The sequence below is a fragment of the Medicago truncatula genome, chromosome 5, assembly GCF_003473485.1.
Source record: "Medicago truncatula cultivar Jemalong A17 chromosome 5, MtrunA17r5.0-ANR, whole genome shotgun sequence".
Lineage (NCBI taxonomy): Eukaryota > Viridiplantae > Streptophyta > Magnoliopsida > Fabales > Fabaceae > Medicago > Medicago truncatula.
This window is the reverse complement of record NC_053046.1, coordinates 8,195,482-8,207,504: the sequence shown is the minus strand read 5'-3', so window position 1 is coordinate 8,207,504 and position 12,023 is coordinate 8,195,482. Positions and strand designations below refer to the sequence as shown.

Here is a 12,023-nt window from a genome sequence, read left to right as displayed (position 1 = left end):
TTGATTGAATGTTGTTAATTCCAAATATTCTTTTTCATTTGATTTAAGAATTTGGTTTTTTTTTTCTGGAAATAAAACACCTATTGGATATGAAAAAATAATTTGGAATTTATGAGTTTTTGAGAGAAGTAACAGAAGAATTATGAGACTAAATTGACACATTTAATAGTTAAGGATTAAACTGAGAAAATAAAATAAATTAAGGGACCGGAGATGTATTAAGTCAATAAGTAATAATAATAGAACCATTCCTAGTGCAATAGTAGTAATATGGGTGTCGTATAATCAACTCTAAAATACAATTAAAAAACGTAAGGTCATGTAACAGAACAGTAAACATTCATTAAATATAGGTGTGAAGCAGATTTACACTTACTGTGTTTATACCCTTAAATCTTTTATCTTTTATCTGTTTTACACGAATCTTGAGTTGAGTGGAAAAGATTGTTCTTTTGTTTTTTTAGTTGATAATCAAACTCACTTATCCACATGCCACTGTGTTTGAGCTAACCAACCAATAGAACTCGGGATGAGATGATTCAAGTTTATTTCAACTTAATCAAAGGTTCCGAGTTTAAATTTAATCTAAAAAAATGTAACATTAAAATTTTTAAGGTTGAACTTTGTCACTTATTATAGTCTTATGTAACTTGAAATATTAAACTTTATAGTTGCGCGCAGATGATAGTTGGTTATATTTGAAAATGGACTTAACTTGACTCAATCCACATAAATACCAAGTTTTACCATTCTGAAAATGAACTTAAATCAGTTTTTGTTGTTGTGAAAATCAGCATCATTGTATTTAATTAAATGGATTCTTCACCTTATTGTTAAGCTTCTGGTTTTGAGAATATAAGCAAAGGTATTTGCCTGTCTGCTATTGAGTTTCCTTATTTCTTATACATGAGGGAGGCACAACTATAGGGAGATAAATCCTTGGTCTCCATTGAATAAATGCTTGGTTTATGTCATGTGCAAGAACATCATTAATTCATTTTCCATGGAGATATATCAAATATAAAGAACCTTAATTACATGATCAGAGTTGACCATTAAGGTCCATGGCATAGAACTTTTCATTTGGATAAATTTGGGGTGTTGTAAGTTGAAATTAAGGAGGATAAGATATATAAAATAACCTTCCTATTATCTGTTATTACTCACCAAACTCTGCAATCCATTATCCTACCCAATCCCTAAATCCAATTGACACTAGCAAGATAAACATAACCAAACTTATGTGCATATCAAGTATCAACAATAAATCAAGAGCTATCATATTCATAAAACAGTAAAGAAAGTGAAAATTAATTCAACTGCAAAGAACATATTAATACAACATTGAGTAAAACTTACTTTCTACATCTTGCTTCTCGGCAAAAAACAGGTTGGTCGTCACACAAGGCTCCTTTAAATTCCATTTGCGGCGTTTTGATGATGATGATTGAGGAGAGAATAGGCCAGTGGCGACGTTCCTTTAAATTCCAACAGATAGAAGAACTGATATGGAAGAACAAAATTGTTAAAAGCGTAAAAAGGCAATGTTCGTTCATCAACAAATGTTTAAATTCCAGTTTCTTGGATTGGAAGCAACAGAGAAAAGATGGAATGATGAAGTAGATTTGAAAAGGAATGAAAAGAAAAATACCTGAAAGTGAAAAATAAAGATTCAAAGCGCAGAACGGTGAAGAAAAGGAACCAGCTTCCCTCCAATTTTATGATTTTTTTTCATACATATCTCTTTTGGTACGAATAATTAATTTTGTATTTAATCTTAACATAATTTGACTCAATTATCAATATTTTTTTTTGAAAAATTTATTTAATTTTGTGTTTTGTTTATTAATGCATATATGCTACTAACACACTAAACAAAAATTTATTTACATTCCGTTTGCACCAGTTGTGACTTGAATTCTAGTCTAAAATACAGCGATTAGTAGTTTATTTATAAATTTCATTGTAAATTATGAATTTTATGATTAGCATGTACAGGCGTAATTAAACGTGTGTTAATCACTTAAAAAATTGTTAAATAGGTGATTAGTGTTGTGTTTTAATGAGTTAACAAAAACAATGTCTAGTCACACATGATACGTCATCGTTTTTTTTTTAGCGAATGATACACCATCATTTTATGTTCACTTCAGCAAAAAAAATCAAATGAGAGACCAATTTTAAAGAGTTTTAAAGTTGCACGGTCAAATTGAATGATTTTTTTTACAGGGACTAAAATCAAAGTGACCTCTAATTGCAAGGATCTTTTGCATATTTACATGGTCCGGTTTACGGTTTTGGCCAAAATCGGACCAACTTAATCCATGTACAACTTTAAGTATGTGAATGTAAATGTGGAAAAGTTTTCCACAAAACGTCTAATAGTTTTCAACTTCTGGTTTTAATAAAAATAAGCAAAGGTCTTTACCTGGAAATAGAAAGTCATCTTGAAAGATTGAAACCAATTTAGTACAGAATTATTTATAAATTACAATAATGTATGATGATATATTATTGCCATCAATCACAGGTCTCTTAAGGTATGTTTCCTGATCAAGATTATGAAGTGATAGAGTGAGGAAGAACTTTATATGGGTTGAGTATGTGGTTGGGATCCATCAAATTCTTGATCGAAGCCATCATTTGCACCTGTCAAATTTGATACAAGTTCCGACAATCAACTCACAAGTTTACATTCTCAAATGGAGAACTAACTGCAATTTGAGCCAATAATATACATACAGTTTCATGCGACTGGCTGTAGAAAATCTCGTTCGCTTTCATTAGGCCTACCCCATGCTCCGCGCTAATACTTCCACGTTTCTTAGACGTCCATTCATATACAAAAGGCTCAATTTGTGATAAAATCTGCAAAGTTTTAATGCTGTTAATCTTATATAAAATGAAAAATAATAATTTCATAACAAAAGTTCTTTCAGTTTGTTTGAGCTACCTTTTCATCGTACTGAGAAACAGAAACGTTTAAATGCAAATTACCATCTCCAAGGTGACCATATCCAATTACATTAGCCGCATCACCTGCAATAATCAAACAAAAAGTCACAATAACAAAATTGTAATAATGTTGATGTTCTAATGTCCACCATTGTGATATAATTAGTAACATTCATAGGGTTTCTACCTAGTCTAGAGCGCATTTCTTCAACAAGATTGTATAGATTTTCAACAGGTATCGATACATCATACTTGTAAACAGCTCCTGCTTTCATCAATGCCTCTGAAATACCCTGAAATTATTCAATAAGAACTGATATCACCAGAAACTTGGATAGTATTTTTAAGAGAAAAATTATGAAATTTTTCATATCAAACTTGAATTTCATTTGTTGATGACAAAATCGTTCTTGAAAAAAAGCATTTTTAATGAAATAAGTTCCTTTCCAAATTCCTTATGAAAAAAAAAAGTAAATGAATTCAGCTTCTACAGCACAACCACTGTAAGGGGACATCGACATACAAAATTTCAAACACAAGTCTATACCTGACCTGGTTTGGTCAAGCTTATTGATTCTAAAATTAAATTGTAAATGACAAAACTACTGATGAAAAAAATTGAAAAACCATCTCAGATAAATGAAACAACTGATGTTAAAAGTTAGGCACAGCAGCAACGTATCCTTGATTTCGAAGAGTATAAAGTATTCCTCATAAATGAAGAATCAAGGATGAAAAGAGTCAACCTCACGTATACGCCAAAAAGTTGATGCTTGGTTTATGTCTTGTGCAAGAACACCATCAGCTATCAATTCATTTTCCATGGACCCAAGTAGAAATGCTTCAAGCTTTTGTCTGGAGATATATCAAATATAATTTAGATGGTGATATTTGATTAGGAAAATTCAGAAGAGGGGAAGTGTAAATTACTAGACGAAAATAAACAAATCAATCAGCATAAAATGGCAAGGACTTTACTTGTCCGAAGATTCATCACTGCCTGTTGTCTCAATCAAAACATAAAAGTTATGATGTGAAGTAGAAAATGGATTCCGAGCACCTTCCAGGTGATTTGTAACCTGTTAGAAATCCAATCAGATCAGCATGAATATTGACTATGATCCGACTGCAGGAAAAAGAAAATAAAGTTACAAAGTTCTGATTCTGATAATTTTCTCAGCAGTAAGAGTTATAATTTTACAGGAGTAGTTTGTCTCAACTCAATCCTATAGATTTTTTTGTTTTTTTTTAACAAATAATCTAAAAAATTTAATGTTAAGAGTGGAATAAAACCGGCATGTTATTGTAATGATCAGATACAACTTGGTAATTCACATTACATTTGTAAGGGTTATATGAAAACCTAAACAAAGAGAAACTCTCTGTAAAGCTCTTTCTGAAACCATAGATCTAACTCAGAACTTCACAGACATTTTACAACTACTATATCAGAGCACTGACCAGAAATTATTTACATGCTTTACCATTTATGTGTGTGTTTTTTTTTAGTATGCAAATTTTACCTTTTGTTGCTTGCAAATATTTGGGATATACAAATAAAAACGTGATTTTGTTGATGAAATTACATGCATATGTGCAAAAGGATGTTTTAACAGGTGTCTATAAATCAAGACAGTTTTAATGTATTTATATGTAGCAATTAGCAGACACATACTAACTTCACCACAAAACAAGCATCAATAGAGATTACCAAATCCATTGACTGGCCATCCAAAAATTCAAACGCAGATAAAATCTCCCCAAGCTTCCTTTTTGCTTCTTGTAGCAGTTTCTGATAAGCAGTACAGAAACAAAAGTAACATGATATGATATATGCCTGTATCATTCTAAGAAAAAAAGGGGGCAAGTATACTGGCATGAACTTTTCATGAAAATTGACTATAAACTGTATGCGACTACACTAAAAAAGAAAACATGACCAGAAAAGTTTTAGATAACTTTTACTTTTATCTTAATATATAATCTTAATATATAATACTAAAGTTCACAATGCATACCCAAACCTTAAACCTATTTAGCGGGAAAAAGTGCTCATCAAATTTGAATTTGAAATTCAAATCTCACAACCACCTTTTGCAAAACCCAAATGTGCATTTATATCTTTGTCTCCCACGTTAATTTGTTTTTCATTTTCCAAAGAAGCAAACTTTATTTGTGTCATCTCTTCAACTTCAATTCACCATTTCTTCATTGTTCCATCTCCCTCTCTCTTCACCAACCCCCTTTCTAGATCCTCTCCTCCGCAATCATCATCCACACATTTATATGCTTCTCCCTTTTTGCCGATCCATGGCTCCGAGTCGCTGAACTCAGCAGCGTAACCGTTAACAAACCATCGCCGCCGTCAACTTTCATCACGTCATTACCATCACCGCCATGACAACGACTCCGTCGCCGACAGTCCCCTCGATCCTCTCCAGTGATCTCATCCTTGAGGTACTTTTGTTTCTTCCTGTTAGATCTCTTCTTCGATGAAGTCTGTAAGTAAGTGTTGGAAAACCCTTATTTCTGACACCACCTTTGTTTTATATACGTGTTTGATTTTTTTTTTTTTTTGATTGAAGGTTTGAAAAATGAGAAATCACAGAACTCATATGCATATGTTTTGCTTGATTGAAGGTTTATGAAGGAATCTTACATCAATATGACAATATCATGAAAAAGATTGTTCATGATGCTCTTAATCTAAGTAAGATCAATTTTGTTCTTAACCTAAAGCCCAATTGTGATGATTTTTTTTCTCTGTTTTTGATTTTGTGTAAATTTGTGAATTTTGATTAGAAGTTTTTTTGGACCGATTTTAGTGTTTTCGTTGCATTGGGTTTCATGTATTTTACTATTGATATATTGTTCTTCTAGGTTCACTTTTGATTCTATTGCGTGCAGCAAATTCTTATAGAGATTGAGAGCGGAGAGTAAAAATTAGAGTCAAGATAATTAAACACCATGAGGTAATTTTATCTTCGTTTTTTAGATATGTTTTTGATCTATGATATTTATTTCATCTAATATGATTATCAGTAACTTATAGGGTTCTGATGTTGTTTATAGCTCACTGGTGTCCTATTTAATGTATACCTTAGCCTCATTTTTATGTGGAATGATGCAGATCTATAGGGGGCGCCTCTTTGTGGTTATTTAGAGGTATTCTGCTGTTACGAGGTTTTCCTTTCAATGCTATTTTCCCTCTGTGTCGTGCTATTCTTCTCTTTTGATTTGTTCCTTTAATATCATTTGTTTCTAGGTTATTATTCATTTTTTATTTATATTTTGTTATCTTTTTATGTTGGTGGATAAATTTAAGGTCTTATTAGTTAATTTAGGACCGGATTCTATATAATTCGTGAAGATATTAGTAATTCACGAATTTACTTTGAATGGGGATAGAGCAATTAGTTCTACGTTTAGTATTGAAAGAATTACTATGGTCTTATTAGTTAATTTAGGACCGGATTCTATATTTTCTGGCTGATTTCTTGATCTGCAGACCATGCTTCGGATCCTGTTGGATGCATCACATGTGATTGGGTGTGGTCCTTTTGCTAGCATTGGAGTTAAATTAGCCACAGAACATTCTGTCCTGCCCACAACAACCTTTTGCTAACGTGAGGCAATTATACAACAAAACAGGCTGAAACAGAAACTGTAGCAACAGCTCACAGCTGCTGTCACACAACATTCTATCCTGCCCACAACAACCAAAAAAACGCCTATGAGGACACCAAGACCAGTCCCAGCCGAGGCACGAACTAAAGCAATGAGGATGCAGCCAAAACAGGAACATATCACAGCTGTTGTACGAGCAGTCAGCCACCAACACCAAACAGAAGGCAAAACAGCCCCAAAAGTGATGTATATAAATATAGTTAATACTAAAGTTGACTCTTATGAGTATGCCACATATCTTAAGATCATCATTGTAGGCATGTCTTAATATATACAATATAGGTAGGATAATTTGGTCAGGCGTTGGTTTAGTTTTCATCTCAACAATATGATTGAAAAATGTAGTTTCCCATCTTGACTAACTCTCAAAAGTTATACACTCAAAGTTTTCAAGTTTTATGTGAGCAACATGTTTGAAGTTTTTTACCCATTATCTTTACATATCTACTTGCAAACAATCTACTTTGATTTGGTATATATTTAAAATTTTAGTTGTCATGGCTCTTAAATGTCCTCCACGATTTGACGATTGCATCAAAGAGTCAAAATTTAACTTATTTTAATTCAATTGGTGCTATTAAATGGTTAGTGGACAATTGAGGTATGAATTCTACCAATAAGAAGATACATAACTTAATGAGGTTTATAGAGATGTTTTAGCTTAATTTCTAATAAACAACGTTGAACCTTTACATAATATTGACTATTTGTACAAAAAAAACGACATTAAAATTACAAGTTGTAATTGAGCTATTAAACTTTTGCTTTGCCTATTACATTTAGAATCTATATGACCCCAAGTGGAAATTGTGATGGTTTTCATAATTTCTAATAAACAACGTCGAAAGTACCTTTACAAAATATTGACTATTTGTACAAAAAAATGATGACATTAAAATTATAAGTTGTAATTGAGTTATTAAACTTTTGCTTTGGTCTACTACATCTACAATATATATGATCCGTGCGGCAGCACGGGTGGAAAGTCTAGTAGCAGTGCAAAGCAAATGTGTCTACTACTTAAAAAAATACTGTGTGGTTTGTGTGATGTGTGTCCTTTTATATTCGGTTTTGTTTGTGTCTGCATCTAGTAAGGTGATGAAAAAATTACAATGAATTTCGAAGACAGCGGTCCGTATTGACATTGAAGGAAAACATAAACGGCAAAGAAAGATGATAACATAGACTGCTTCCCAATCCCTCAGGATAAAATTAGCAAATTCTTAACCCGCAATAAATTAAGGTGCCCCAAAAAAGTGCAAAATCAGTCACAGCAAAATAAATTTCAAAATAAAAACACTTATCGTACCTGGCAGCAGCTATAATCTTTGCAAGCAAGAAGAGCCACATTAACTGAAGATAACTTTGGTGGGGTAAGTATTGAAACCTTGGTTACAATTCCCAAGGAACCTTCACTTCCTACATCATTGTAAAGTTGAGACGTTACGATCACAATATCAGTTAGTTTCCAGATTTTCATTATTGTTAACTACATACCTATAAATAGATGTTTCAAATCATAGCCAGTGTTATCTTTGCGCAATGTCTTAAGCATGTCAAGTACAGTGCCATTTGCTAGAACAGCTTCAACACCTGCCATATAATTAAAAGTTCGCATCAAAATAAATTCAGTAGAAACAGAAAAGAAGTGGATCAAAGATTTCACTATGGTGATTACACCTTACAACTAGCTAACGTCTAGAAAAGCCTATATCAATACAATTATCCAACTTTGGTACATTGATTTTGGAAGTTTAAATTCAGATTATATGGAGAAAAAAAACAAGTAATTCTGTCAAAAAAAGAAGTAAAAACAAGTAACAGTCAACCTAAGTTTTACGGCTTAAAAGTATTTTCTCACCAAGTACATTTCCATGAAGAGATCCATAACGAACAAGACGCAAACCACCGGCGTTAGTTGAAACATTTCCACCAATCTGGCAGCTCCCTTTAGCACCTAAGTCTAGTGGCATAATAAATCTGAATGAAAAGTTTACACAACTTAAATATATAAAGCATACATCAAGGTCTTGAGTATAACTCAAATGGGAAAAGTAAGGAAAACCAATCATCTATAACTTTCAAGACTTAAGTATTGTAAATTCTTCTTTGCAAAGTAGGCAATCTAAGACTACCCAACAAAATCATCTAATTGAAACTGTTATATGAAATTTCATCTAAGACTACCCAAAAAAACCAATGGTTTAGAAAGTGAAAAAAGATTACCCTTCATTGTCCAGGAATGACATTATATTTTCCAATATGCACCCAGCTTCACATACCAATATTCCACTAACCTAAAAAAGCCATTGGTGAACTTTCAGAACTAATCATAAAAATCTTTCATTATCATTATCATGTTTCACATTGACTTCAATTCTATTAGAATTACATAATTTACATAATTCTAACAAATTCCATTGAAATAAATAATACAGAATTGATGCAAATTGGTGTTACAATGGTAACTTGTATCATCAAATGTAACAACAAAATGTTGTGTTGAGGTGAGGTGAGTGAGTTGCATAGGGATACTCGTGAGTTATTGCTTGAGTTTACACAGAAATAACCTCTCAGCCGTATGCTCTAATTCTGAAGACAATATATGCTAATCCAAAATCGAAAAAATGCTTAAAAAGGAAATTCATAAGGCATAAAAAATATGTCTTTCAAGAAGTAAATGGTCTACCTTGTCAAAAGAAATGATATTATTCATTGAACTAAGACTAACAATCACCTGCAGGAATAGATAATACGAAAGCTGTAAGTGTACAATAGGATAGACCAAAAGAGTATAGCATGTTTCATTTGATGTAAATACTTAGTTTCTTGTGTTGCAAGAGAAAGAATTGAAGAGTATACTTCATCAAAGACAGGTACACTTCCACCTACAAGACCAGTGTTTCCACCTTGAGGAACAACAGCCAGGCATCTGGAGTTGCAATATTTAAGAATCTGAGAAACCTGCAAAATCGAAAAAATAAAACACAGAAGAAAGCTACTTTTCAAATACTTAGGCCATGTTTGGATACACAACTTAATAAACCGTATAGCATAAGCGCTTATCATTTAAATGCTTATGTATGAATTATTACAATAACAAAAGATTAAGCAAAGTCATACTTTTTCATATAAACTATAAACTGTTTTCATAAGCTATGCTATCCTGGAGAGCTTATGAAAATAACCTGAAAACAACTTATGGACATATCATAAGCTGTTTCCATGAGCTCTTCCGAACGGTCTATCAAGTGCTTATGCCGAAAGATAAGTTCAAATAAGCCAATCCAAACAGGTCTTAAGCTCTGTTTGAATAAATAGCTTAATTAAGTGCTTATAGCATACATGATTATTATATATTAGTAAGTGCTTACATATACGTAATTTTGGAGCGAATTATAAAATAAAATCGAACTAGTAAGTTGTTTGCATAACCTCTCCTATAAAGCTTTTGAAAATAAACTGAAGACAGCTTATGACAAGCTCTCTCAAACAGTCAGATAAGTGCTTATGCCAGTAAAATAAACTCTGTCCGTCCAAACAGGGTCCCTAATTGAATCACGGTTCTAAATGGTAATTGCTTATTTTATCAACACATTCAAAAGAAAAGTAAACAAAAACAAAAAAACAAAAAAACAAGTATATAAAAAAACCTGATCAGTGTTACATGGTTGTAGAATGAGTTTGCTTGAGCCTTTGTATTTATGCATCCAATCAATATTTGCAACACTAAGCTTATCTTCATCCTGTACAACATTTTTCTTCCCCAAAATCTCCTCAAAGTATCTAACATCATCATCATTCAACTCTGAGAATCTGGAACTTCTTTGAACAGCACCACCCATTGAACCATAATAACATTTTTGAAGAATTCCGCAAGAAATTCCATGACCCAGTTGCTTATTTTTGAAGAAATTTGTTAGTGGGTTGAAAAAGTTGAAAGCTTTATTCTCCGTAGGAAGAACATTGCGCTTTAATTGTTTGCAATTTTCATCAAAAACTGTTTTTGAAGTGAATTGAGAAGATGGGTTGTGTTGGTGATGATGGAAGCGTGTGAGGAAGCGAAGTGTGTTTCTGCTATTCCGATTAATCATCTTCTTCCTTTGAGCTTGATTTTGCTACGAGCTTGGAAGCTTTGTAGTAGTAAATTGGTAGCAAAATAGAAAATGGAAAATAGTTGAGAAGAAAGTGATTTGGATCAATACAAGTGATTGGTCGATTGATCACTATGAAGCACATGCACGCAAAGGATACGTCAAACATAGAACATTGACACAGCACGTATCTATTTGTTTATTTATTTAAGAGGTAATAATCATTTTCATCTTTAGACCATCCCCAATGGTTCAACACATTCAACATCATTCAACACCCACTTTTTCAATTCCCAACACTCCACATCATTTTCTCTCTCTTATTCAACACTCATTCAACTTTTACCCTCTCCAATGGTTTTTCATTCAACACTCTACCCCACCATTTTTTATTTCTTATTCTTATTTAATTTTTGTTTTTATAATTACATAAAATTATCGATTATAATTAAATTAAAATAATACAATTAACTATTTATTTTTTAGTATTATTGGGATCCATTTCACTAAAAATAAGATTAAAACTTCACTTAGTTTGCTAATGAAAGATAATAATAAGAAGAAGATAGTGAAAAACTTGGTTTTTTTTTCTGTGTCCAAATTAAATGAACCAAGTCTCTATTTATAGAGAAAAAAAAATCATGAATTTTGGTATTTTTTTTATTTTTTTAAAATTAATTTACAACGAAATAATTGAGGTCCAATTATTAAAATTATAAGAATCCGGACAACCAATTAAAACGCGCCACGTGTCCCCATCTATCCAAAACTCGTTTCTCTCTCCGCGTCTCTGAACACTCACGCGCCCTGTCGGCGCATGTGCTGCACGCGCCATCTTTCAGCCAATTGCAGCGCGCCGCGTGGCATTCCGGACTGCTTTCAACACAGTTGAATCCATTCATCTTCTCTCTCCTCTTTCTTCCAATTCAACACTCATTAAACATGCCATTGGAGAGAAAAATGGTGTTGAATGGCACATTAAACACACCATTGGACATGGTCTTACAAGTAATCACAATTCAAGTAATAGTTAAATGTATCAATATTTTAAAATAGTTTTTAATTATATATCATGTTAATCAAAGTATGCTAAGTGAATATTTGCATATGGTCAAAATAGATCACTTATATGCAAGGAAGAAACTATATCTATCACTTTCATTCATATATCTCCTAGTCAATTTTAAGATATTTAACCTCTCTTTGATCATCTTCATCGATTAAGATACTTCAATTTACACTTTAATTTATTTTAATATATCTTCATTCATTCATATGTATTACACT

The 12,023-nt window shown here is 32.3% G+C and overlaps 1 protein-coding gene across 1 annotated transcript; it reads right to left on the bottom strand.

The window, feature by feature from the left end:
• Positions 1-2,399: 2,399 nt before the first annotated feature.
• LOC11412170 (D-2-hydroxyglutarate dehydrogenase, mitochondrial) lies at positions 2,400-10,909 on the bottom strand. The gene is made up of 14 exons (XM_003612050.4): positions 10,296-10,909; positions 9,505-9,606; positions 9,332-9,379; positions 8,869-8,939; positions 8,504-8,622; positions 8,140-8,235; positions 7,952-8,061; positions 4,667-4,747; positions 3,934-4,034; positions 3,702-3,810; positions 3,143-3,248; positions 2,954-3,039; positions 2,743-2,868; positions 2,400-2,649 (listed from the first exon to the last, which is right to left on the bottom strand). The coding sequence occupies exons 1-14, from the start codon at positions 10,734-10,736 to the stop codon at positions 2,560-2,562; spliced, it is 1,686 nt and encodes a 561-aa protein (XP_003612098.2). The 5' UTR covers positions 10,737-10,909; the 3' UTR covers positions 2,400-2,559.
• Positions 10,910-12,023: the final 1,114 nt, after the last annotated feature.

Coding starts and splice junctions, on each gene's coding strand:
- LOC11412170 (XM_003612050.4), bottom strand. CDS start 10,736: ATGATTAATCGGAATAGCAGAAACACACTTCGCTTCCTCACACGCTTC. Junction 8,940..9,331: donor ATATCATTTCTTTTGACAAG/GTAGACCATTTA, acceptor TGGCTTTTTTAG/GTTAGTGGAATATTGGTATG. Junction 3,040..3,142: donor AGAAATGCGCTCTAGACTAG/GTAGAAACCCTA, acceptor TGATTATTGCAG/GTGATGCGGCTAATGTAATT.